Raw genomic sequence first — 25,884 nt, forward strand, 5'->3', positions numbered from 1 at the left:
ATCATATGGCCGCGGCAAATCTCCAATTGATGGCTGCATCTGTCCCGTTCGACCTCATACCCAACTCGCACCTCCACTCGCGCTCAAACTCGGCCTCCTCTACCTCCTCGCACAATTCCTCCGGCTCCCGTCCCCACTCTTCCCAGGGTGGCATCTTGCGCGCGTCGGCTGTGATGCCGCCATCGTCCGAAGACCTCTACCGTGCTTCCTTCCATACCACCAACTCCTTTGCTGGCGATCACACGCGCACGACCTCCGACGCCTCCCACTCCTCTGCCTACTCCTTGAGCTCAGAGCTGCTCACCCCGGCAGACTCCCCGCCCAACCACAATCTCTCCAACCCATCGCTCAAAGCCCATCTCCGGCCCACTCACATCCGGGCCCGCGTCGCCGCGTCCCCATACCCCCGCGACTGCGAGAGCGTCCACTCCTCGTCCAGCGAGACCGAAGACATCTCTCTGTACCTCGGCTCGTCTGTCCCCGAGTACCCTCACATGTTCGGCGGGCAACACCTACTGGGACATAGCCCTGAGACGATGCATACTACGGGAGCCTTTGGACGGATGTCGCTGAGCCCGGACCACGCGCTCGAAAAGCTCGCAGCGAACGTCCGCGCCGCCACAACCACCAGTGCCTCCGATCGGGCGAAGCAGATTTTTGTCCAGGCCTGGTACGTGCTTCAGATGCTGATGTGTTTTGTCTGCCAGGGGACCCTGACTTGTCACTCTAGGTTGACCGCTAACTATTCTCCGTACCCCGATGGCAATGTCCCCCGCCAGGGGCTCTATTTCTCATATCGTCGAGTCTGCGACCAGTACGGTATACCGCATATCAACACCGCCACTCTTGGGAAGGCCATCAGGCTATGTTTCCCCACTATCAAGACAAGACGTCTCGGCGTCCGAGGGAACAGTAAATATCATTGTACGTCCGCATTCGATCATGATTCCGTCAAGACAGTGATGGACGCTATTTATGGCAGATTGCGGCATCCGTCCTGCGACCTCGGCAGAGGCCGAGTTCTTGCAGGACTACATTCGCAAATCAAACAACAGCGCTGCGCAGCAGTCGGTCAATGCGGCGCGGATGGCGAGCGAGCAGGCGGAGGCTTCGAACAGAGGCGGCTCAGATGACGAGGACGAGGACGAGTCGGAGGGCGGCGCGAGCTCCGGGAACGTCTCGAAGCGGAACTCGCTGAATTTGAGCAATGGCACGGTGAAGAACCCCGCGCTCTTCCAGGACGAGAAGACGCCGACGGCTAGCAGCCTTCTCGCGCTTGCACAGGCAACGCAGCGGCCGCCCGTGAACACATACGCTGTTCAGGCATCCATCAGGCGACATGCAGGGCAGCCTGAACCAGCATTGACCGTTCCTTCGCACGCTGCACAAGCCGACGTCGGGTCCATCACGCTCATGTCCCCGTCGGCGCCGCTTTCGGTAAGGCAAATGCCGCAGTTCCCCTCCATCGAGGAGGCGGTCGGCGCAACGTCCACGACACCGCCTAGCATGGCTGCGCGTGAGGTCTGGAGGTGGTTCCAGGACCATCTGGATGCTCTACTAGAGAGCTTCAGATCCTACCGATTTGACCAGTTTGAACTGCACGTGCGGACCTTCTGGTCGAACCTCAACGGAAGTCATCGCGAAGTTGTACACGCGCCTGCTGTTGCTGGACTTATGGCAAAGGCGGATGCTATCGTCTACGATGTATGTCCCTTTTTGCACTGACGTGTGAGAAAAGTGAGGCTGAGGATGTCATGCAGGAAATTCTGGAGATTCTCCGACTGCAGATGCTCTCGCACATCCCGCAGCAGTCTCTGGCTGGCCTGCGCGCGCTCGCCGACAAAATGGAGAAAATTCTCCTCGTGGCCCTCGAGGGATACGGTAACACGTTCGTCGAGCCTAAAGTCGAACTGGGAGCGCGTTTTGGGCACCTTGTCTGTAAGTCGTCGGAATTGGCTTCTAATAGTGTCCCGTGATTCTCATATTTTGATGCGCTGCAGTGCGCTTCCTCGAGCTTTATCAGGTCACGCAAGCCCTGGCAACAGTCCTCAACAACCCGAAGCAGCTCAGTGACATGCGCCGCTCGTGGCAGAAGATCGACTTCGAGGGTGTTCGGAACCAATCCGCGTTGGTCTGCAATTGCCGTCACGAGGATCTGGTGCAGCTGCTGGAGGTCGACTTCGTTACACTCCTGGACAGCCTGCCGAAGAGCCAGGATCCTGTACGAGATGTGATGTCGTGGGCGGACAAGTGCTGTGAGCGGTTGATCGACGGTCGCTCCGGTGGCTTGGATGAGCGCGCTACAATGAGCTCGCGGAGTGTTCTGATACGTTGGGGATATGTGACTAGTCAGGTTATGAGGGATTTGGTAACTACACCTTTCATTGAAGCGCGCGTACTAGTGGTCTGACGGACTTGATCCGCGCAGACGATCCGAAGCGACCCTGCATTTGGTGCCTTCCAGATTCTGAAATTATTCTTGGAGTGAGTCCTTGAATATCGCATGTCACGGCGGCCCTAATCCGTTGTTATAGCGACTGGATCGCTCTGAATGTGCTTAGGAGCGTTGCTCTATCGACCAACTCCGTCGCAGCGTCTGTAGAGCCTGTGATGCAACAACAATTCTACTCCCTCTCGCCGATGGCTGGGCAGGAGAGCTTCGGCCACCCTCCCGACGTCAACCACTCCGGGATGACGCACACGCCGACGACATCCAGCATGCTCGCCGCGCTGCAACAGGATACGTTCGGCTCGGGCTCGCTCGACCACGCCTCGAGCGCCTTCGGTGCCGACGCGTTCGGATCGCTTTCATACATGGATACGTCCGCATCACAAGACGACTCGATGCCCGTCCACTCTTCCACACTCTCGTTCCCCGACTATGTATCCGGCGCAAACGCGTTCGACGCGACGGCCTTTTCCCATGACATCATCAGTAGTGCGTCCGGCACGCCTCCCTCGACTGGCAGCGAACCGGACAACTCCCCGGAACCAGTCAAAACCGAAGCCTCACTTTAATCCTCCTACGCTCTATTCATCTCGCCGTAGTGGTATCCTGGACGCTAACTTAGACTGCTGCAACTAATACTATCATTCGGTGTCTTGCTTTCTCTGGCTTGCATTAATTATTGCTTCGGTAACGTCTGCTGTATTCACCCTGTTTCCTCAAGTGACGCTGTTCTCAGATATCCACGTGTCGTACTCGTACAATGTATCCCATGATTTACGGGTTGGTCGAGTGTGCGCGGGGGACGCTTGAGTTCACCGGGGATGGTTGTACGCGAATAGCGGGGTAGATTGCACCCTTATTAACAACGACAAATATATCCTAGTCAACCGAAAATATTACTCCGCAACATCTGCATCACCGTTTTGCTCTTCCGCAACGCTCTCCAATTTCTCCTCAACCGCCTCACTGGGCACGACCGCAGGTGACACATCAGTAATTGCTGGTGTTGATACTGGTTCCGCCGGATGCTCTCCGCCTCCGTTTGGTGGTGTCAAGTCTTCTGCCACAGGCGCATCCACCGTCTTGCCAGCGCCAGTAAGCTGTCGGATGCGTGCCTCCGCCTTTTCCTTGTTTTCGGCAGTAACGCGAGCTTGGTTCGAAACGAACCATGCCTTCTTCGCTTTTAGGTCCTCAATAACACGAGGAACATCGGCGGGAGAGGTGGGAGGCGCTATTGAGAGGGAGAGAAGTGCGGAGAGCGTGGGCAGCGGAACATGCAGAGTCTGGCTAGCAGACGCGTCGGCGCCGTTAACCTCTGATGGTCCGCTCGCCTTAGCTCCGCCCTTCTTCCCTTTCTGCTTCCGCGGTGTTGCGACGAAGTAGTTATCGTCGTCCTCGCCCTTTTTCTTGCGGACGACCATGCCGGAATCCGCCTCCACCTTGCGGATCTCCAGCTTCGGCACGCCGGTGACATCAGCCTTCTCTGACAGCGCGGAGGATAGTGCTTGCGTAGGGTTGCGCCCGGAGAACTGGTCGATGAGGGTCTGGCAGTCCTCAATCTGCAGCTGGAAAGCAGGCACCTCCGCCTCATCCCGCAGGCGCTCCGCTAGTTCACGCTTCTTCGCCTCCTCATCGGCCACACGCTGCGCGCGCTGTCGCTCGGCACGCCTCGCACGCTCCTCGTTCATCTTGTTCCAGTATCGGTCGTTCGCCTCGCGGAACCGCTGTGCGGACTCGCGCTTCCGGTTATATAGCGTGTCAAGCTGGTTTTGGAGTGCAGTCCGCTCGTCGAGAAGCTTGCTGCGGTTTGCGAACGCCTCGTCACCCTCTTTCTTGAGCTCGTCGAGCTCAGCCTTGATGGCGTCGTAGCGCTCGGAGACGGCCTTGGCTTCCGGGTCGTCGAGCTGCTGGCGAAGCGCGTCAGCAGCGGCACGGTCTGCCTCAATCGACTCCTGCTCGGCTTGGAAACCCTCTACAAGTCGGCGGCTGCGCCTGAGCTGACTGATTTCTGCAAGTGCTCGCTTCTCATCGCCAAGCTTAAGGTTCCCGGACTCCACTTGCTTGTCAAGCTGCCTGCAAAGTGAAGTGAGATCACATACACTACGAGCGATTGGAGAGCTTACTTAATTCGGTCATCGACATCGTCCACCGTCTTGTATGGTGCCTTGGCCTTCGCTGCATTGAGGTCCTTGACCTGACGGACCCGCGTTGAGCCGAGTATCACCGTGACGTACAACGCATCATCATCATACCTTCTTCTGTACACCATCCTGGATCGCCTTCAGCTGGTCAAAGACCTTGCTTCTGTTCAGCTTGGTATTGGACTGCTGGCCACGAAGGCTATCCAGCTCGGCGCGCAGGGCAGCGCGTTTGTCGTTCCCGGCGTCGCCCTTCGAGGTCAAGCCTAGCTTTTCCTTTACAGCAGACTGGTATAACGCGAGCAGAACGCGAATTAGACGACGAGTTACTACATCCGAGCAGTATCTAGCTACTTGCCATTTTGACCTGGAGCGCATCAATCTGTGCCTTGATTTTCTCCTGCTCCTGGTCGTAGACAGACTTCTCGGGTTTTCCTGTGACATACGCAGCGAAATCGAACTGCTCCGAGATAGCCTCTACGGCTGTGGGAGTGACGGGGCTCGCCTTCCCATTCGGAGCAGCGTTGCCATTGCCTGACGAGGTGCTAACCTTCGGCTTCTTGCCAGCACCGTTGGTCGTAGCAGTCTTGGATTTCCCAGCAGCCATTGCAAGAGAATGTGAGAGGCTTCGGGGCCGTTCTGTGAGGGGAGAGAGCAGGAGAGGTCTGCAGCGGCAGACGTTTATGTGGAGAGCCGTATGGTTGTCGTGAGAAAGCAATGACTTGCTGTGATCGTCTTGAGTTCGATCGCCACGACCCTCGTGACGTGGCTGCAGCGCGTTTCATATTCGTTTGTCGTACAACGACAAGTAATATCATGAAATTAGAGAATACAGCAGGGGGCAGACACGTAGCATGAAAGCAAGGCGGACACTAAGACGTGATCATAGCAGCAGCTTTTGGTCCAGCTTTTCGACTTCTCGACAGCACTCCTCGTACAATTCCCGGTAGTCGTCCTCCTTGTCGTCCTTCTCCCCCTCTTTCCGCTTCGCCTTCTTCTTCGCGTCAGGACATACCATGACGCAACTTGTTGGTCGCTTCGTCGCGCTTGCGTGTCCGAGCTCCTCCTTCGACGTCACAAACACGTAGGGTATTCCTGCCTCTTCGCTTAGGACAGGGAGATGTGAAATGATGTCGATGGGTGTGATATCGCCAGCAAGAACAAGCAGCCTGTGGCGCAGATCTCAGTGGAGTGGCAGGGCATGGTCGCGGTTGTACTCACCCCTTCTCTCCTTTACGGATGCCCTTTACGACCTCCTTCACACCTCGCTTGACCTGCCGCTGTTTTGATGCTGCATAGGATGCACACGGACGTCGTTTTTAGTCAAGCAGTCCAAGATACGGTACGCGGGACATAGCGTACCCTTCTTGATAGTTTTGTGTAGCTTCTTCACAAGCTTTTTCTGCGCAAGTGGATGTGCTATTGGGGAAAGGTCCTCCAAAGGAACGACTATCTCCTCTTTCTCTTTCTTCGCCTTCTTCTCTGTCTTTACACGCAAAGTATAGGTCACAGTGTAACACACCAATAATCAACGTTGCCGCTCACCTTGACAGCATCGGTATCCTCCATCTCAACGTCCTCCGGGACCTCGGTGACGGTTTCAGTTACCTCTTTGACTTTCTTCTTATCCCTCTTCTCTGACTTGTCTTTGACCATGATGCTGTTTTTGGACGTATAGGCAATGTCAAGTGGTAAGGAGAACACTTTTTGATTTAGCATTCTGTGAACTTACTTCCATCACGTGGATGATCGGTCGATCTGGCGCTTAGACCTGAACCTTATGGCCGCGGTAGCAGCCTCGGGGAACTAATCACGCTTTAGTTTAGAAACACAGATCTGGGTGTGGAAGTAGTGGCCTGCCATCTGGTATCTCAACCGTACGTGAGCCGGAGTCATATGTAATCTTTCCGCTGATTTGTAGAAACTGGCATTAAGGATTGTCTTAGCATAGAAATGAAGGCAGTGTTCGCAGGATGTCCGTCGCTACGTCTATTTGTCTACGGCAGCCCCGCATCGAGCGGCATTACGGGTGTATTCCTTATAACACCATTTTCAAGCGGAGACCCGTAGTGTTTATACATTTCATCTTTGGGTCCTGAGTGGGTAATCTGATCAGCACTTTCACGAAGGCTGTCAAACCGTCGGCCTTCTCCACATCTGACCGCCTTGCGACATCACTTCGCGGCACACGGGTGCATTTCATGTTCCGATCGACTCAATAACAATGCCGGATAAGGCGTTCTCGCCGAAGCAGAAGCGACAGTGTAAAACCTTCTCGACAGGGAAGCTACCCATGACAAATACTCGCAGGGTCGAACGGCTTCCATTTCTCTGTGTTAATGGCTCTTGACAGGTTGTGGTAGCAGCTGGCAACCGAAATCATGGTGCTCTATTGAGTACCGCGACGGAACATCCCTTTATGTTGATGCGAATTCAGGGCATACCTAATTGACGGCCTGTCCAATATCGTGGACGCAATTGACAGCCATCCTGGGGGCCGTTGACAGTACTTGTGTGTTGGTTATCAACCGGACCATCATCTTGATATGTGGACAATTAGACATCCTTTTGCAACGAAGGCCGTGATGGGTCACGTAGCGTTTGACATTTACAGTTTACTACAGTTCAGGAAAAACTCTGTACTCGTACTATGGTAAGTTTTAAATGCTCTCGCTTTCGGCAAATTCTGAGCGGGGTTCGGGTGGCGGAGTTCAGCATGGCACTTCATCTGTACGTGGACAAGACTTGGTACTTACTCTGCAGGTATATCTATAGACAGATCCCGGGTACGCAGTGAATTGATCACCTATGCAATCAATCAGTGATTATGATTCATGGGCGGCGGAGACGTACAGAGATTTGACAAATACATCAGCAAAGGCGCAGTATCGGATGCACGTGTAGGGTACGGGTGTGGTAAAAGCTCGCCCGCGTTACGATGACATACATTACAATTCCTGTGACTCGCCGGACACATTGCCGGGCGGCGGTTCTCGTAAACCCCGCAGGAAATTGAGCCAAACCCAAGACATTCCCTGACCCTCCATATCGTACCAGAAGTTGAGGGCTATCGTGATGTCCGATTGTCGAACGTAGTGCCACCAGCCTGCAGGGAGATACAATGTCTCACCCGCCTGCACCGTGATGTGGATTGGGTGTGCTTCTGGTGGGAGGCTGTCAGGTATAGTTGGGTCAATCACCGAAGACCAGCGAACTGGAGGTGTTTCGGGAGATGGTACCAGCTCGAGCTGGGATGTGACTGTGGAGCGAGAGTATGCTGCATGAGGATACATTCGTTCTGTCATCGGCATGATTAGTGCGGTCTACATGAATCAATGACTTCTACTGAACGAACCCTGCAGGCGCCATCCTTCTGTCGGTGGTAACAGAGTGAAGTGCTTTTTGCCGCGCACTACCGAATAGATGTTCTCGTAAGGGTCTGCAACGACGTCAAAATCAAACTAGTGTGATTTGGCATTCTGCCTTACCACTGTGAATACTAGTGACACTTGCACTGTTGCCTATCCACAGGTTAACAGCATCCGGTGACCGGTCTGGGCATCAAGATGTCGGATAGAGCGCTCGCGTCAAACAAGCTCAACGCTACTTACCGAGTGCTTCGCTGCACCACGGTACTTCCGATGGCACGTCGCCACGCAATGGTTCAAATTCTGAGGGGTCTGAGTCACCGACAGAGTCGTAGTAGCGCGCGGTATACAAATTCCCATTCTGCGATTGGAGATAATGCACTTCGCCATCAGCTGTTGGCTTTGTCAGTGCGAATTTCACTTCTCAACGTGAGAGGGTAAGTAAGTCCACGTGTCTGACCATTGTGTAACATTTCCAGAAAGCGGCCCATAGTCATTGTCTCCACGTGAGGCTCGGCGAAGAATAGACGACCATCAGGTCCTTGAGTTATGGCATCTGCCCGCCTAAGGCGGGTCATAGTCATTTGTCATCAGCTTCTGCAGAAGTAGCACGTAGTAGACATCTCACCCCGTGGGAGTGACCGCAATTGAGATTTTTCTCTCTCCCATACGCTCAATGAGGTAGCGGTCTGTCCAACGAGACATCCCCTCGGGGATTTCGCTACCTGTAGATCACCATATTATGATGCGAGAGGTACTTATGGACCAAGCCTTACTCCGTATGAGAGCAGGTCGTCCAATGTGGACGATCCGCGAGAACTCAAGAGGTGTTGGCGATGCGTCCAGTATCTGGTAGTGGGAGCCATTGAGATCTAAACATGAACTCTTTCCTTGCCCTGTGAGACCGCAACCACACAGAGCTTACCGTGATACTCCTCAGATATCCATTTCAGAGTATGCTTATGATTTACCAGAAGTCCGGGAGTGCATGTGGACGTGTCATCAGCCATATGGCTCGATGTGAACGACTCGGTGGGTAAACTCGACACAAGCACTGCTGGTCGCAGTTTGATCGAAAGGCTCAGATCGGGATCTCGGCAAACACGTGGACATGATCGGGTTGCCACAACGCGTCGATTCGATAGGCGCGTCGCGTCTTCAACCGCGTCCACCGCTTTCAGCCACCTCGCGTTTCTTCCTCCCCCACCACGGAAATTCCTGTACATTTTACCCACAGACTGCCTCTACACTCATGCCTGAGCTCAGAAAGCGCGCTAGCACCCGAAAAGGTCAGAAGGGGAAGGTGGTGGTCAGTCTTCCCACCTCACATGTCGCGCCGGTTCGCCTCTCTCACGCAATGTGACCCGCATCTTCATAGCCTACTCAAAGATCATTACTAGATCTGTTTTCTATCAAGGCCGCTGCTGGCAACAGTCCGCCTTCCACCGCTGCGTCGGAATCACAAAGATCCGAGGGAGACACCAAGAGCACAGAAGCCAGCGATATTGAATTGGTCGAGATTTCGGACGCGAGTCCAGGAACAACGGATGTGGAAATGCTATCGAGCGAAGGCATACTGGACGACTCAGATACCCCTTCAGGTGAGTGCCCCACTTCTCTATGTGGCGATCTGGGTCCCGAATTGGCCGCACAGGACTTGCCCACTCGAGTTTTCGAATTCGGGCTACTGACCCGAATGGAGTGAATAGAGGAAGCACGCGTCTGCAAACTGACTGCACGGACAGCCATTCAGGACAAGATGCCTTAGTAGAGGGCCTCAGCCGTGAAAAGCCCATCATCATAGACTCAAGTCCTGTCAAGCCCCTCAAAGCTAGTGATGAATCCCCAAAGGCTTTCTATTCCATTTTCGCACCTCGACGTAAACCCGCTACAAGGATCAGCCCTATAAGGCGGAGCTTCCACAATAAATTCGTCGATGCCCCCCTGCCAGATCGTCACACACAGCACGTTCGAGGGCCTCAGACCCTTTTCCGCCCATCAGCAACGGAATTAGTAAAGCGCCGGCCGGATGCACAGCATCATCCGACGGCAGGCCCTATGTCCCTGTCCACTGACCCTTGTGCCTCAAGCGCAGTACACGTCAGCGGCTCGCCGAATGCAATTGCGATCTCGACTCCGACATCAGAAGCCATGCTTGTTGCTCCACCTTCTCTGGACACGCGAATGCCATGCACCTCTGACTCCGCGGCTGGACCCTCATCTTGCGACACCGACCCTCAAGGCAGTCCGCTGCTAGGAACGAGCTTCGACGACATCCCCCTGTCTCACCGTGCGTATCCAGCTATCCGGCGTGTTGTGGAGCTGTCTTTGGCTCGGGAAAAAGACCATCTAAATGAGTCTGCTTTGTCACACGAGCTATGGACAGATAAGTGGCGTCCTCGACGTGCCGACGAGACGCTCGGAAATGAAGACCGCGCACTCTATCTGCGCGCGTGGCTACTCGCCCTCAAACTACGTGTCGAGACATTACCTTCGGAGGGCCCGACTCAAAATTTAGGTAGCCAGCCTGAGCCCAAGAAGAGAACGAAGCCAAGAAAAGAAGCGCGAGGAGTCAAGCGACCGCAAGTTCTAAGGCAAATTCACAAGCGCAGAAAGCGGCAGCGATTAGACTCGGAGGAACCGGATGACGCGTGGCTCGTGGACGACGGGGTCGAGTCTGATTGCGTTTGGGGGGAGGCCGAAAGCGAGGACGAGGTCGCGTTCTGTCAGCGAACGCTCTCTCGGCTGCAACGTGCCCCAGGAGAAGCCGCGGATGAGGCACCCTGTGAGCCTATTAAATCATCTACCGAGCCCGAGGCGGGTGCCGTCCCTGATTTCTCCTGTTCCGCCCCTCGTTTCGGCGATCAAATTCACAACACGATTCTCCTGCACGGCCCGTCCGGATGCGGGAAGACTGCGGCCGTCTATGCGTGTGCGGAGGAGCTGGGGTGGGACGTCTTCGAGGTGTACCCGGGCATTGGCGACCGCAGCGGCACAGCCCTGAACAAGCTCATCGGCGACGTGGGGAAGAACCATCTGGTGAAGCAGACCCAGCGCCAGCAGAAGCGGCTGTTCGTTGGTGGTCGTGAAGGGGATGCAATAGCGGGCGCGGACGGGATGCGAGAAGCGCACCGTCCGGTACACAGGCGTCTCAGGCGCGTGGACTCGGAGCAAGAAGTGAATGTCACCAATGTTCTTGGGGATTACGCGACAGCACCGGACAGCGCAATAAACTCCCCGTCCCAGCCGTCGGTCTCCCAGTCCATTATACTTGTTGAGGAGGTAGACGTGTTATACGAAGGCGACAGTGGTTTCTGGCCCGCATTGATCAACATCATCAAGGACTGTCGGAGACCGGTGGTCTTGACGTGTAACGGCGAGTGTCAACAAATTAGCGTCTGTAGTTTAAAGCTCACGTGGACGGCTGCAGACGTCTCCTTGATACCAGTGAACGATTTGCCCTTGCAGGAGATACTCGCGTTCACACCGTGTCCGACCCCGCTTGCGGCTTCCTATTTGCGGTGTTTGTCTGTTGTGGAACGTCGACCCGTTCCTCGCGGTGTCCTTTCGCGACTATATGAACGAGTGGATGACGCAGAGCAGCACGAAGTGCTGTCGAAGACACCTCCTACAGTCCGAACACCTGATCTGAGAGGCGCCATCCTCCAGCTACAATTTGGGGTCGTGGGCCATCCTGAAGGCAGTAAAGGGGATTGCCCAAATCACATATCGGTCGCCCCGCCAGACGCGCTTCCTGAGCTGCCTTGTAACGAAGCCTCTCAAATGGGATCCCCGGATGCCTTGCGGCGCATGGATCAATGTCAGAGAAATTTATCTTTCGTCGATTGTTATCTACACCTGCGATGGGAAGACCTACTCACGGTATGTGCTCTGCTTGCTTAGACAGTGGTATTCCTGACTGTTTTCAGGAAACGATGATGGTCGAGCCACGCACTGCCGACACGGAGCTGGGGTATACGCCCTTGCCCTGTGATGCAGCTACGGCCGCGTCAGCGCTGCCTGTTAATGAATCCTTTTACCGCCAGGATGTCATATTTGCACGCGAGGCGCTTGCGAGGTGCCAGAATCAACTTGGCTGCAAGTGTTTCCTGCCCACGGATCTCCAGGGCTGCGCCCCTTCGGCACGAGAGCGTGCCGCCCAGACGATTGCTGGCCTTGAAGAGCTGCAGATTCCTGTGCGTGCGCTGACGGATCGTACCGCGGTGTTCATGGACTACGGACCTTGGGTGAGGTATATGGTCGGCATCGACGACGCCAACATGGCGGCACTGCAGGAGTCCGAGGCGGCGAAGGAGGGCACACGGCGGACGCGGAACAGCCAGAAGTCCTACGAGATCGTGCGCCACATACCTATGAGCGAGGCTGGCCGACGGACGCTTGCGCGCGGTGCGCTGTGCATCCCTGCGTAATTTAGGGCTGCGATAGCGGCCGTGTACGTCTATGTAGTGTTGTGTCGGATCGGCGGAGAGCGTCTCACATAGTATTCTGCTTGCGTACGACTGCTGAGTCAAAAGGGTGCGCGGGAGGCCCGGCGGCTTGTCAGGCCAATGGAGTCGCCGCATGCGTCTGCAGCCGTGTCTCTGTTGGAGACGACCGATCGCTCTTAGCACTAGTAGTACTTGTCCAGCAATCTCGCAGTGATCGAGCGCGATTCTCGGGGCGTTATCGAGTCGCTCTGCGCCGGGAGCAGTGTTTGCTGTGCTGCACGGGCGCGTCCCTGGGCATCCGGACGGGTGGCTCGGCCTTCTCGCGGAGAATGCAGAACGGTGGCAGGCCGATTCGGAGCGAAATAGCGGGCAGCATCGCATGGAAGTCGAACAAGCGTGGCTACGGCCGGGCACCCCGCTCTCACTCGCTACATACGCTGCAGAGTGTATGATACAATGAGACACTATATAAGAGTGAACGAGGCGGCTCGCCGGCGGCAGCGTACGATCGATAGGAGATTAGGATTATGCGGATTGTTGTATGCGGGCTTAAATTGCGGGGGAGGACAAGGGTGCAGAGCGAGGCTGGGTGACAAGGAGCGGGGATGGGAGAGAGCGCAGGGGACAAGGGGGATGGTGGACAGGGGACGGTATCATACAATCTACCCAAAACCGGACGGTTGCGCTGGCCACGTGGAAGGGATGGCAGCCACGCGTCTGTGTTCTCTTCCTTAACCACTGCAGTGGTCCGTATAAGCACCTCCCGCGTAGACCCCCTCCCCGCTCCTCCTCCCAGGCCCATGCACAACACGGGCTCGCCTCGCGCTCCTCCGCACGACCCTCCCTCCGCCCCGTCCAACCCCTCCGCCTCGCCCACCGTGCCTGCCCGACATTCGCCCGTAGCTCCCCTCGCACCCCTCGAATTCCTCCAGAACCAGCGCAGAGGATCCATCACAGACCCTTCACTGCATGCTGGCCCGGCAGCGCACTCACATATGACCAACTCCGCAGCACTGGGCAGCGGGCCATCATCCTTCCGCCGTCTCAACTCCCCTCCCCTCCCCGCGTTCTCTGTAGCCCACGATCATCCACCACGAGGCCCGCTCGCACCGCCCCATCCGGCGTCTTCCTTCAGATTCGGCGATGCATCTGCGCTATCGTCGGAAAGCAAGGCCCATTCGAGAAGGCCGCAGCGATCGTCGTCTGCAGACGGTAAAAGACCCGCACTGGCTGATGAGACCCGTCGAGAATCCGAGGGCGGCCCTGAAAGAAGTCCGTCTGGCAGCAGAGAAGATGGTGCTGTCGCTGGAGGTAATGACACTAGCGCTACGATCCACGTGCAGACGGCTTAGCGACTGTGTGTATGTTTGCAGCGTCCGGAAGGACCCACGGTGACAGGATGGACGTTGATTCGCGGGAGCATAAGCCCGAGCCACGCGAGCAGGGGGGGTCACGTCACCTTGCTGCGCGCGAGGCTGGGCAGGCGGGATACAGCGCGCGGCGTCACTCGATAGCGGCTGGTCCTCGGGCGTCGGGGCTGCTGCACGATCGACACCTACCTTCTCCAGTTCAGGGGATCAAACGGAAGATGTCGCCGGAGGCGGGGGTGCAGAGCCCGGGGATGGAAGACATGGATGGGCCTGGTAGTGGGATGGAGACAGAGGGCCCCGCGCCGAAACGGCGTGGGTCGGCGATTGACACGCAGAAGATTGCGCAGCTGAGCTTGTACGATCGTCGAAATTCTGTGGATGCGCGGGGAGGGGGCCGGGAGCGGTGGGGAGGGGAGAGACGGGATACGACGCATGCGAGTGCGGGTGCGGGTGCAAGTGCAAGCACGCCGATGGCAGCCAGTGGCTACTCCACGCCGCCGTCGGGAGTTGCCGGGGAGTTGCCACATGGGCGGCCTCCTGGCGGCATCGCTACATTCGCGTGGCCTGCCAACCCTCAGCATCCCGATCAGGCCTCCCCCATGCAGAACGAGCCCAATGTTAATATGGCGGGCCCTCCGCACTCATACGACCCTCTCAGCACCATGCCTCCCGTCTCCTTCGCCCAGGATCGCCGAATGTCTGCCCCTGCCATTTCCCCCGAAAATTTGCCCTCCCCGCCCTCCACAGGCCCGTCCCGCGTCCTCAGGTCACGCTCCCGTCCCCCGTCGCGTGTCCGAGCCGCAGACCAATCACCTTTCTCCAATCCCGCCGGTCCATCATCCGCCCCCGTGGGCGACGATGCTGCCGCCCAGCAGGCCCTCAAGGAGTCCGGCTCGACCCCCTACTCCCGCTCCCCCGAGCTGCGCGTGTCGCACAAGCTCGCGGAGAGAAAGCGCAGGAAGGAGATGAAGGAGCTCTTTGACGAGCTACGCGACCAGCTCCCCGCCGATCGCGGCATGAAAGCAAGCAAATGGGAGATCCTCAGCAAAGGTACTTACCTCTCCGTATCCGCTTTCATTGTGCAGACTCGGCCGCTTAACGCCGTCTCCCTCGTTGATCATTGCAGCGATCGATTTCATTATGAACTTGAAGCAAAGCCACCAGGAGATGGGCCGCGAGATTGAGATGCTACGGCACGAGCTCGACAGCATACGACATGGCATGCCGCCACCACCCTTCCCGCCCGGGCCCCCGCAGTCGGTCGTGTATGCGCACGGCCCGCCCGTTGGCGTGCAGTCGTATCCGCACCCCGGCCCTCCAGGCGCGCCCCCGCCTCTACACCAGGGCCCACCGCCCCCACACCAAGCACCTCCGCACCATCAACCACCAACACCCCACCAGCCGCTGCCGTCTGGGCAACCGCCACACTCACGACCGGGATCGTCACAAAACATATACCCCCCTGGCCCGGGGCCTATGGGGCAGTCCCCCAACGCGAATAATGGCGCGTCGGGCGTGCAGATCGCGAAGACAGACCCCTCATCATAAGCCGCGCAGGGACGGGCTCTGTGCATATGTACTGATTGCGATGTTGTCTTCGTCTCTGTCCCATCACGTCCGTTTACTCTCTCTCTCTCGCAAGGTGACTCCGCCGATGGCCTTTTGCACTGCACACTTATGTATTGCGCGCATCCTCCGTTTCGTTCGCATAGCTTTGGTAAGCATTGAAGCCGGTATTCAGGCTGGTGTTTTACATGGGATTGACCCGCATTTTGGAGACGACCATTACGATTCCACGAGCCCGGACTTTCCGCCAATAATTATACATCGGGTGTTTGGACGCTCGAGCGCCGTTATATACTTTTAGACTCCCGCACGACCGTCTTCTGTATCCTTTATATTGTGTCGAGAATTCTTGCTTCACCCGCATACACCCACCAATCTCCCCGCTGTATCGTAGCGCCGCTCCTCAGAAAGTATTTGAGATCCATTGCGCGTCCTTCTTCTCCCATGCGAATCAGTGCAAATCCCATCCATCGCGCATATCAGTCAAAAGAACGCGGCGTCGACGCGGACCGGACGACAAGAATGGTGCAGGCACTCCAAATGCGGTAACCGTTCTTGTCAGGATAACAAGAACGCTTACCTCATTTGTATGGCGCCCGGTTACACAGTCACTGTGGCGTCTGGCGGAGCCGCGACATGCCTTGACCTCGACCACCACCTCCCGTGCTTGCTTCCACTATACACACGACCGTTCACGACCACCACAGGCTATTCCTGACCCCGTCGAGCACCCCGCGATACCCCCCGCCGAGCACACCGCGCACGATGGCCCCCAAACGGACCGGAATGGACTTGCTCTTCCACCCGAAGAAAAGGAGACCCGGGCAGCCGCCGCCGCCGCCGCCGCCCAAGAAAGAGGGCCTACCGCCGTCTGCGCCCCCTGACAAACCCTCTGAGAAGCCCGCCGAGCGGCCCGCGCGCCCCCCGCGCCCGCGCCCGCCCAACCCGGACGACGACAGCGACCTCAGGCCGCCGCCGCCCGAGGGCCGATTCTCCGAGTTCCGCCTGATGTCGTCCTCGCTGAACGGCTGGAAGTACGACATCATGAAGTTCGACTCGCGCAAGCCCGTCGATCCGCTCCTGTGGGAGCTGCCCATCCGGCTGAACCGCAAGGACCTGCGCCGCGAGGCGGACGACGCGCCCGCCGCCGTGCCGCAGGCCGTCGGCCCCATGCTCGGCCCGGACGGCAAGCCCGTCATCGGCGTGGATGGCAAGATCGTCATGGTCGACGCGGAGGGCCGGCCGATCCAGGGCGGCGGCGGCGGCGGCGCGGGGGGCGACAAGGGCAAGGAGAAGGCGCCGCCGAAGAAGCGGTTCCAGAAGAAGACGAAGCAGGTGTTCCTCGTGCCCGAGGAGGTGCGCAAGCTGCGGCGCGAGGAGCGCTATCCGTGGGTCATCGAGGACGCGACGCAGAAGGAGATGTGGCTGGGCAGGATGGAGGAGGTCTCCAAGTCCGAGACGCACGCGATGTTCATGCCCGCGCCGGACAACGCGTTCAAGTTCGTCCCGGCGCATCGGTGGTACAAGTTCCAGCAGAAGCCGAAACACCATGTGCCGACGCTGGAGGAGGCGGAGTCTCTGGTGCGCCGCCCTCGGTCTGCTTTAATTACTGTGCTGAACATGCTGAACATGGCTACAGATGACTAAGATTCAAAAGAACAAGGATCCGGAGCGCTGGCTCCTTCGAAGACGGAACGGACAAGCTCCCTCAGAGGCGACCACCGCCCTGTTCAAAGCCGGGCGTGAGGGCACTCCAGCAGGCATGCCGGCCGGCGCAGGCTCGGGTGGCCGGAAGCTCAAGGTGGTGGACGATGGGATGGCGGGGCTGTTCGGTGATGATGATGACGAGGATGGCGAGTTCCGCAAACGCAAGTTGCGGCGTGAGCTGGGTGCGGAAGGTGATGTAGACGAGCTCGACTTCGAAGAAACGTTCCAGGACGATGAGGAGAAGATGGAGCCAGAAGAAGCAGACGATGAGGAGGCGAAGGAGCTGGAGGCAAGCAACATCCGCTTTGTCCCTATGCTACGATCTGACATGTCGTGACTCTACAGGAGCGGCTCAAGAGGGAGTATAAAAACGCTAATAAAACCCGTGAGGGATACATCGACGAGTCGGATGACGAAGATGATATCACCCTCACGCGGGCGGGCAAGAATCTCCAGAAGACGCTACAGAAATTGGAGAAAGATGGTGGATATGATGATAGTGACGAAGAGAACCCATACATGAGCGAGCAGGAGGAGGAGGAAGAAGAAGAGCCGACCCCAGTGCACACTGGCCCCGCGATCATCGCCCCCGAGCCAAAAGCCTCTCGTACGCCCTCCCAGCCCCCATCCACGCCAGCGCCCGCAAACGGGGTGAAGGCACCCACCGGCAGCCAGCCGCCGCTGCAGATCAAGACGGAGTCGCAGACAGATGCGCTATCACGTCCTACGTCGCCCGTTACTACCAGCCACGGCGGACACTCTATCGTGGCGAAACGCGCGATGAGCCCCTCTATGTCGAAGATTAAACCCAGTGGGCCGAGTCGCGCATCGAGTCCTCTCGCGAGCGCGAGCCGCGCAACGAGTCCTGCCGCAGGGAGTCCCGCGTCGCCGACCAGCCCTACGCCGAACGGCGCACCCCCCGCCAAGCCCTCCGCGAAACGCAAGGCGACAGACGATCCGTCCGCAAAGCCCAAGAAGCGGCGCGCACCGGGCCCGCCGGGAGGCGTGGAGCTCGAAGACCACATGGTGATCGAGTGGCTGCGGAACACGCCCGGGGCGACGACGCGGGACTGTATCCACCACTTCACGCCGTACTTGACGGACGAGGGGAAGAAGATGCGGTTCACGGCGCTGGTGAAGGAGGTGGCGCAGCTGAGCAAGGGCGTGCTGGTGCTGCGTCCGGCGTACCGCGGGGACGGCGGCGGAAGCGCGTCCCCTGCGCCTGTGCCCGCGTCGGCGTGAGCGTGAGCGTGTGCAGGGCGATGATGAGGTGTATGGCATATGCGGACGCTTTCACGCGGTGATGTGTATTTGTTCCTCGTCGTTATCAGCTAATTGATTCGCTGGCGTGGCCGTACGCCGTGCGTGAGCTTTGTAAGATTGTATTGATCTGGATGGTGGCTCGCCGTAAGGGGCAGGCCTCAGCGTGGACGACGGACAGGCCATGCACAGGTTGCATGGCGAAGAATCCTCGGAATCGTGCTAGAGCGATCCTCATCGACGCACGGTAGTAAGGTCCGCGACGCGTGGTAGCAGCATGTCCGGTGGGTGGATCTTGCTACCTTGAATCTTGGTCGCCATCGTCCATCTCATCAAGTTGCTGCGTGTGCGTGTCAGCGGAAGCCCGCATTCCATTGAGATGCTATACACGGGGTTCGGGCGGTGAGCGCTTGAGCATTCATATTCTCGATATCCGTGCCTATGCAAATATTGAATGCACGTTCCGTTCATTAAAATAGCCTGCGACCGGTATTTAGTTTCGGGCCACCGCGGTAATCATCGCCACACACGCCGGCATCAGCGCCTCGTCCTCGATCGATCGAGGTCAAGAAACGAGCCCTTTGATTGGCTGATACTATTCACGTCGCTGCCTTCAAGTACGTTCTACTGGCTGCATCTGCTGATGCATCCCTTTCTCATGCGCTCCCAGTTATTCTCCTCAGGCGGCCGCATGGATAAGTAGAAATTAATAATATCATTCGGGAATAGAGCCTAACGTTGCACCTAACGGCCGTTAGCCGGCTTCAAGTGGAAATATCTTCGTATCACTTCATTACCTCCTCTCCCGTTCTGTGAACAAGCAGCAAGCAAGATTTCGAGAATACAGAGGTGAGTGTTTTGCGGCTTGCTTAGTACGACCACAGCTTGTCTCGATTTCCCCGGGTTGAACTGTGTTGGAATCAGTTCTATGCGAGGGCGCGGAGCCTACTGCTAAGAGCTATAGGAGGCTCGGTCTCACTCTACGTTCACCTACGCTGTACGGGGTATAAACTCGCAGAATTAATTGAATGAATGCATATGATAGTGTTGCGAGATAGATGTATCGGCATCTATATTCGAAACTACCGCCGCGTCGGCATGATGCGCCTTCTGCTTAACCTAGTAATTACATGCCCAAATGCGGTGGGCCAGAATTGTCGGTGACGTAGCTTCAAGTAACGTCAGTCAACATCAACGACTTCACGAGCGGTATGCCGGCGTGCCGGTGTTGTCCTATGAAGATGTTACACCTCGGGTGCACGTTCAACGTTCAACGTCTTAACTTCAACCACAACACACTTTTCTACCCTCGTCGCTCTTTGACCCTCAAACGAAATGGCTCATCTCATTCGCTTGTTTCTTCTGTTACTTCCTATTTATGACCTTGCGTGCTCAGCGCGATCCATTCTACCTGCCGCAGAACACAACATTTCTCTCAACAAGCGTCTTCCAGCTGCCTGGCATCATCGTGAAGATCATCCCGTGCATTCCCTTTTCAGACGTGAATCAACAGACGGAGTGCAATACGCTGAAGTCGGGTCACCAAGTGAGGCTCCGTTATATCATACCATCCTCGTTTGTACATCTGACAACGTCTTAGCGTGGTCTGCACCTTACCCGACACATTCGCCCGATCCTTCGAATCTGCCACAGGCTTGGGTAGATGCACTCGATGCAGCAGTTTCCGCTGGCAAGATCCCGGATATACCTCAGTCGACTATGGATGCCGCGGGTAATCCTACCTATCCGAAGAGCTTCAACCCTACCAGTGACGAAGTTTGTTCTGGGACATACAAATGCAGAATCGACGGCGATATATGGGATGCTCCGGATGGTGTCGTCGGCGCATGTTTCGATGACGGTCCTCTGCCGGTGAGTTATCATCGACATCTGGGATTGAGCTGTCGCTCACCAATGGCATAGTACTCCACGAAGCTGTACGAGTTCCTGCAAGAACAAGGCGTGCATGCCACGCATTTCATGATCGGCGTCAACATCATCAACAATGCGGACGAGTTTGTCATGGCCTTTGAGACGAACGAAGGTCGGACAATGCCGCTGTAGTATTATCGTGAATTGCCGATTCAACCAGTTTTTTTTCTAGATGACATCGCCGTGCACACCTGGACGCACCCGTACATGACGACGTTGAGCAATCTCCAGCTCGTCGGCGAGTTTGGCTGGTCAATGCAGCTCATCCATAACTCCACAGGGGGACGACTCCCCCGTTTCTGGCGTCCTCCGTACGGCGATACGGATACTCGCGTCCGGGCCATCGCTCTTGAGGTATTCGGATTGACCACTGTCATGTGGAACCACGAGTACGTACCTGAAGTCATACAAGTCCCCAATGTGACCGCATGTTCTTTCTCACAATGCTGTATAGCACGGAGGACTGGTCACTCACGACTGGCGGGACGAACCTCTCGACCGTTCATGCCTCTCTCGCGGAGTGGTATGCCGGGCCCCAGAGCCCGGGGCTCATCATTCTAGAGCACGAACTAAGCAATCTGTCTGTGCAGGCGTACATCGACGCGTTCCCCTTCATCGGGCAGAATGGATGGGACGTCGTTAGCGTCGCGCGGCTGGACAATGCCAGCGCGTATCAGAATGTCGCAGGAGACGATGGAGACGGCGGCGGTGATAGTGAAGAGGTGGAAGATACGGATAGCGTGCTGGCGTTCCAAGCGGGCGCCGCCGGCTTGATGAGCAGTGCGAACGCGAGTGCAAGCGGGACGAGCACAGGCGAGTCCAACTCCGCAACAGGCGCGGCTGCAGCCCGTACCAGTAGCGCCACTGGCACCGGTGCACGAGCTGCAAGTGCAACCTCAAACCATGCGGCCGCCAGCAGCGCACACAAGAGCGGAACGGCCGAACAGTTCCACTTTGACGCGTTTCTCGCATGGTGCACGATATGTCTGGGGGGCTTCTTCGCAGCGCTGGCCATTCTGTAGAAGGATGTTCGCTTTAAGGGCCTGCATATTCTTACTTTCTATTATTAATCTCAGCTTCGAATGACTCATCCACCGTCTTATGTACAACCTACCAAGATACAATATGTATACTGCGTTAGATTATTGTATTTGTATGAAATTAGATGTAGAAGCGCACCCTGATTAGATGATTGCCGTCTGGCATCCATTGGCACCCCTCGACCCTTAAGGCACAGCATTCGCGTACTGTCTGCGAAACATCGCCATGTCGCATAAAAGGTGGACAAATCTTGTCACTGTTCATACACTGTATACTACGCGTCATCAACATCGAATCATAGGATCAAGGCAGAATCTCCTCAGCAAGCCTGTCAATGAGCTCCTGTAGTCTCTCGGCCTCGTACCGCACAAGCGTAGCGTTTGCCTCGAACGTGATGGCCTCAGTTAGCCCCGGGAGCGTTGTCGCACCGTACCCTACACGAATGTGCGGTGAGTTCACTGCAACAGTCTTACACAGCTGACACTTACCGAGCCACTTCCCTGGGGCAACGCCTAGGTGACGATACCACTCACGGTCCTTGATGCCGTCTGGGTGGATGAAGCCGCGCTCAAACGACCCCAGCTTCTTGTTCACTGTCCGAACACGCTTGACAACTTGTCTGAACCTCTCGCGCAGCTTGTCGTCGAAGTTCGGACGAGCACGAGCACGCCACTGGACTTGGCAGCCGCCGGACCGCTCGTGTGCATGCTCGCGGGCGTGCTGCTCCCGCTCCCACATTTTGCCGCCCCACAGCCCTACACGAGGCTTGAATGCGCGTCCATCCCTCTTTTGAAATGGGGGCGCGACGTGGTTAGACCTGGGCTCGTCCAATTGGTGGTGCACGCCCTCGACGGCGTTGAGCCGCCTCTCCGCGCACGGCTTTCCGAATACCTTCTTGATTGTGCACCAGGCCCTCCGTAGATGTCTCTTAATCAAGCGGCGCCGCACGATCCGCCTGATGAAGCGCTTGATTTCGTGCTCGGCCTTGAACTTCTCCTCGTCTAAGGACTGGCTCGCTGCGTACAATGAGTCGATGGACTCCCTGAGGTCTGAGAAGTCGACGTCAAGCGAGGCTGCTAATGCGATTTGTTCCACACTGTGCCACGTCATGCGATCAGCCAATGTAAGGTGTGACAGTAAGCCCTAAACGTACTGGTCGAGGTAGGCACCGAGCTGCACAGCGTAGTGAGTGGTGTTGAATGGTAGGATAATTGAGTCCACCAGTCGCAGGGTTTGCAGACCGAGGAATTTCGCAATAGCGACCTAGGTACAATGTTAACTTCTCACAGTCATCCTCTGCAAAGATCAACTCACGTGGCGCAAAAACCCTGGATCGGCATACAGCTCCTGCCACCTCTGCGAGTCGAAGACGGAATGGTAGTGATATACAGGATCCGACAGTGTGGATGTAAAGCCATTGTTCGTGCTTGCGACGCCGATGCGCTGCAAGAACACTGTGTAGTCGCTCCCCGAGCCAAGAACGCCTACGCCAAGCTCGTCGGCAGCCGCTGCCGCAAGCTGCGCCTGCTCCTCTTCATATACCCTAACCGCCTCTTCATCGACGCGTCCGTGCGTACCATATAACGGACCCCTGTCCTGGGTGGCATCCCATAATGTGAGGCCAGGCTTCGTGGGGTGTGCGATGCTCTCTGCCGCGCCGCGCATGAAGTGCGCAAGAGAAGGTGAGGAGGAGCTGTAGAAGCGTGAACCGCCGACTGATGAGTCTGTCGTACATTGTAAGAATCGTGACGCAGTTGACTGGCACTGCAGCAACGCACCGAGATTGACATAGGCTACAACGTGCTCATCGATCCAGTCTGCAAAGTCTTCCCCCCACTCGGTGCTGCCAATGAGGCCGTACTGTCGTCAAACAAAATGAGGCGAGCAGTTTCTGTGAAGACTGGTTATATGCGCACCTCCTCGGCATCCCAGCTGGCGATTACAATAGTCCTAAGAGGTGTCCAGCCTTCCTTGAGTAATGCGCCAAGTCCACGGACAACTTCGTGGATAGAAGCTGTTCCGGAGGAGGGGTCGGTCGCACCCATGACCTACACAAAGCCATTTAGTCTAATATTGGTCAGAAACCGCGTGCATTTTTTACCCAAGCTAGAGTGCTGTTTTAGCACAAACAACGAGTTATAGTCAGCGTACGACTTACCGTCCCGATGGTTACCAACTACGACCACCTCGTCCTTGATATGTCCGGGAATGACGCCCATCGTGTTCCAGATAGGGATGACTCTGTCATCCACTAGTACCCCACAGCTCGCTTAGATCAAGCTTCATTAGTGCAGAAGAAAGCGCGACTTGCCATGATTCACGAGCGAAATAGTCCTGTCCTTGCCGCCATCCGCAATTTCCTCAAGGAGCACCTTAGCATTGGCCCATGAGATCGGCAAGCTCGGAATTGAAGGGATGTTTGATCCTTCCGAGCGAGTGCTGTTCTCATAGGAGGGATAGCCAGGCGTTGTTGGATCGCTGCGTGGAATTTGTTGGAAACTAGGCGCATACACTCATTGCTTAATCGACATACCCTGGGTAAATAGAAAGGAACTGAGTGCTTCCACGTTGTACCGATGTGGGATTACGAGCGGGGCCCATGGGGTAGCTGTGCGTCATGCAAGGTCAGGTCGCGAGTTCAGTTAGATGCTGAAAGTCTACACACGGTTCATAGCCATTCTCTTCTGTGACTGTACCATCGTCGCGCGGGTCAGAGTAGATGAGGCAGGCTACCGCGCCCAAGTCTTGTGCACCCTTGACCTAGGAGTCACACGCACATAATTATCGACGTTAAGGTATACACCAGTCATTCTCACCTTGAGGCCACGGAAGATGCCGCCATACCTGGTAATGACGACACTACCGTTGAGGTCGACCCCTGCAGATATATGTAAATACGCGGGAAGGCAGAGCGGAACAGAGGCACCCACCCTGTTCAACGAGCGCATCGTAATCTTGCTTTCGACCGTAGTGCGCATACACTAGCTTTCCCTGTACCTCACCACCGCGGCTCAGGCCATGGAAGGTCGGCACAGCGTCCTTGTACTTCCCAGCTTCCGGATCGGTTTCGTCCGCCTGCTCCTCCAGATCCGCGCTCCACACTACCTCCCCATCCTCATCCAGGATTTCCACGCGCCGGTCGAGCGGGGTGTTCATGACGGGATAGTAAGTGTCGATCCATGCCGTGGGACCATTCAAACCCTCGCTAATGGATAGGGTCGCATTGCGAGACTCGGCAGTGCCTGCGGAGAACACAGGAAGTGGCGTAGGCGCTTCAATGCTGAGCTCGGTTTGGAGGAGCGCGAGGAAATCAGTAGCGGTTCTGTAGTCTCCCGGCGAACCGGCGAGATGCGGTGTCGTCGCATACTGTCGAGAGGCAGCGATAGCGCTTGCGGGGTTTGGCACAGCTCTGCCGTGCAGACGATTGAGACTCAATGCACATACCACCAGACGTTCTGAGCTACTCACAGGAATATCTCCTCTGCAGCCTTTCCAAACGGGATTCTCCTGTACCCGAGGTTTCTAGGGGGATGCGCGCCGAAAGCCTGAGCGATCCATCTACCCTCCTGAGCGTCGATCCTTTGCCTGAGTGCACAGAACCAGCAGCCGACATAGTATAACAACGATAGAGCCGCGAGAGAGGTGACTACCAGTTTCCGCCAGAAAACAGCGCGGTTTCCCCGAGCGGTTGGCGGGGCTGTCGCTACCACAGGCGCGGGGATGGGGTGGGGCTGCTTGTCATAGAAGCTCATCGAGAGCTTTTCGCTTGCCATGGTGCTCGGTGGTGGTCAGAGGGAAGGAGGCATACAAACTGCGCAGTAGCGGAAACAGAAGAGGTGGGATCCACGCGGGACTATAGATCCCCGTGAGCTATTCCTGTCTCTGACCACTTCGGTCCCCTTCCAGATGATGGCTTGAATATACGGTAGGCTTGGTTGGTTACTGTAAAACAGAGTAGCAGTATTGAGTGTTTACTTATAAAGCTGTAGTAGTACTGTTGTGAATGAGAGAAAGAGCCTGAGCGCATAGACGATTATGCCGACGTAGCCGAATGCAATACGCGAGCCGACGCGAGCGCTGACGCAAGGTGATATCACAGGATTCCACCTAGATCGCGATCGGGCCAGGATCGTGAGTGTACTTAGTGGCGGGCCATCAGCAAAACCAGATCCATCCTGCAATCTATTACATGACGACACAATCAATGTAATTGAGCGCCATAATTGTACATGAGAGATATGCGATTATCGAGGCGAGTCCGCTTTGGCAATTTCCCAATCCATTGCAATAGGTGCAATATTGGTGGCTGTTGGCAAGATGTACTTTTCTTGCATCACCTGCCATGAATGTACCACCATTATATTCCTACATGATATTATAATGTTCTGCTTCAATGGTGAATGTCGATTGCCTGAACAGGCTTCATTACTCTCGCCTGGTCACGGTTCCCTGGCCCCCGGGGTCCTCACAAATAAATCGTGGCAGAAACATTACAAATCATGTTTATTTTCTCGTAATTATATAGGTACTAACTACTATTTACAGGTGCGCCAGTCTACAGGTTCTCGCCTGATCCAGCCACCTGATCCTGTAGATGTCGAGCCG

The 25,884-nt window shown here is 56.4% G+C and overlaps 9 protein-coding genes across 9 annotated transcripts; 4 read left to right on the forward strand and 5 right to left on the reverse strand.

Moving 5' to 3' along the window:
• Positions 1–5: 5 nt before the first annotated feature.
• POSPLADRAFT_1075084 (hypothetical protein) lies at positions 6–3,343 on the forward strand (the record flags this gene model as incomplete). The annotated part of the gene is made up of 7 exons (XM_024482776.1): positions 6–670; positions 731–924; positions 983–1,704; positions 1,761–1,938; positions 2,001–2,368; positions 2,429–2,484; positions 2,535–3,343. The coding sequence occupies 7 exons, from the start codon at positions 6–8 to the stop codon at positions 3,016–3,018; spliced, it is 2,667 nt and encodes an 888-aa protein (XP_024337194.1). The 3' UTR covers positions 3,019–3,343.
• A 2-nt stretch (positions 3,344–3,345) lies between these two features.
• Positions 3,346–5,194, reverse strand: POSPLADRAFT_1148743 (hypothetical protein; the record flags this gene model as incomplete). Its single annotated transcript, XM_024486219.1, has 4 exons — positions 3,346–4,522; positions 4,573–4,643; positions 4,702–4,875; positions 4,955–5,194. 4 exons carry the CDS (start codon positions 5,192–5,194, stop codon positions 3,346–3,348), a joined length of 1,662 nt encoding a protein of 553 aa, XP_024337195.1.
• A 181-nt stretch (positions 5,195–5,375) lies between these two features.
• Positions 5,376–6,267, reverse strand: POSPLADRAFT_1182932 (hypothetical protein). The gene is made up of 4 exons (XM_024488959.1): positions 6,133–6,267; positions 5,950–6,073; positions 5,809–5,878; positions 5,376–5,756 (listed from the first exon to the last, which is right to left on the reverse strand). The coding sequence occupies exons 1-4, from the start codon at positions 6,241–6,243 to the stop codon at positions 5,471–5,473; spliced, it is 591 nt and encodes a 196-aa protein (XP_024337196.1). The 5' UTR covers positions 6,244–6,267; the 3' UTR covers positions 5,376–5,470.
• Positions 6,268–7,535: 1,268 nt separating this feature from the next.
• On the reverse strand, positions 7,536–7,880 carry POSPLADRAFT_1148685 (hypothetical protein; the record flags this gene model as incomplete). Its single annotated transcript, XM_024486212.1, has 1 exon — positions 7,536–7,880. The coding sequence occupies one exon, from the start codon at positions 7,878–7,880 to the stop codon at positions 7,536–7,538; it is 345 nt and encodes a 114-aa protein (XP_024337197.1).
• A 39-nt stretch (positions 7,881–7,919) lies between these two features.
• Positions 7,920–8,828, reverse strand: POSPLADRAFT_1148808 (hypothetical protein; the record flags this gene model as incomplete). The annotated part of the gene is made up of 6 exons (XM_024486226.1): positions 7,920–8,026; positions 8,076–8,141; positions 8,199–8,336; positions 8,416–8,519; positions 8,584–8,676; positions 8,722–8,828. Coding segments are annotated over 6 exons (615 nt in total), but the record flags the coding sequence as incomplete, so codon positions are not given.
• A 5-nt stretch (positions 8,829–8,833) lies between these two features.
• Positions 8,834–15,321, forward strand: POSPLADRAFT_1047852 (hypothetical protein; the record flags this gene model as incomplete). Its single annotated transcript, XM_024479375.1, has 13 exons — positions 8,834–8,853; positions 8,874–8,941; positions 8,962–8,987; positions 9,193–9,264; positions 9,334–9,556; positions 9,709–11,351; positions 11,611–11,775; positions 11,885–12,362; positions 12,593–12,849; positions 12,919–12,992; positions 13,104–13,714; positions 13,777–14,823; positions 14,900–15,321. The coding sequence occupies 13 exons, from the start codon at positions 8,834–8,836 to the stop codon at positions 15,319–15,321; spliced, it is 5,106 nt and encodes a 1,701-aa protein (XP_024337199.1).
• A 783-nt stretch (positions 15,322–16,104) lies between these two features.
• On the forward strand, positions 16,105–17,830 carry POSPLADRAFT_1066711 (hypothetical protein; the record flags this gene model as incomplete). The annotated part of the gene is made up of 4 exons (XM_024482102.1): positions 16,105–16,920; positions 16,979–17,353; positions 17,392–17,767; positions 17,793–17,830. 4 exons carry the CDS (start codon positions 16,105–16,107, stop codon positions 17,828–17,830), a joined length of 1,605 nt encoding a protein of 534 aa, XP_024337200.1.
• Positions 17,831–19,740: 1,910 nt separating this feature from the next.
• On the forward strand, positions 19,741–20,918 carry POSPLADRAFT_1123322 (carbohydrate esterase family 4 protein; the record flags this gene model as incomplete). Its single annotated transcript, XM_024483534.1, has 5 exons — positions 19,741–19,852; positions 19,907–20,178; positions 20,230–20,350; positions 20,411–20,627; positions 20,693–20,918. Coding segments are annotated over 5 exons (948 nt in total), but the record flags the coding sequence as incomplete, so codon positions are not given.
• A 573-nt stretch (positions 20,919–21,491) lies between these two features.
• POSPLADRAFT_1070696 (hypothetical protein) lies at positions 21,492–25,052 on the reverse strand (the record flags this gene model as incomplete). The annotated part of the gene is made up of 14 exons (XM_024482409.1): positions 21,492–21,713; positions 21,768–22,375; positions 22,433–22,542; positions 22,594–23,003; positions 23,058–23,139; positions 23,196–23,327; positions 23,381–23,385; positions 23,438–23,530; positions 23,591–23,757; positions 23,813–23,887; positions 23,945–24,039; positions 24,096–24,157; positions 24,210–24,688; positions 24,748–25,052. 14 exons carry the CDS (start codon positions 25,050–25,052, stop codon positions 21,583–21,585), a joined length of 2,754 nt encoding a protein of 917 aa, XP_024337202.1. The 3' UTR covers positions 21,492–21,582.
• Between the last annotated feature and the right edge of the window lie 832 nt (positions 25,053–25,884).

The sequence above is a fragment of the Postia placenta genome, assembly GCF_002117355.1.
Source record: "Postia placenta MAD-698-R-SB12 unplaced genomic scaffold POSPLAscaffold_10, whole genome shotgun sequence".
NCBI lineage: Eukaryota > Fungi > Basidiomycota > Agaricomycetes > Polyporales > Adustoporiaceae > Rhodonia > Rhodonia placenta.

Bases quoted from the DNA above. Each gene is read 5' to 3' on its own strand.
- POSPLADRAFT_1182932 (XM_024488959.1), bottom strand. From the start codon at position 6,243: ATGGTCAAAGACAAGTCAGAGAAGAGGGATAAGAAGAAAGTCAAAGAG. The intron at 6,074-6,132 runs GTGAGCGGCAAC...TTGCGTGTAAAG, and splicing joins AGGATACCGATGCTGTCAAG to ACAGAGAAGAAGGCGAAGAA. The intron at 5,879-5,949 runs GTACGCTATGTC...CATCCTATGCAG, and splicing joins ACACAAAACTATCAAGAAGG to CATCAAAACAGCGGCAGGTC.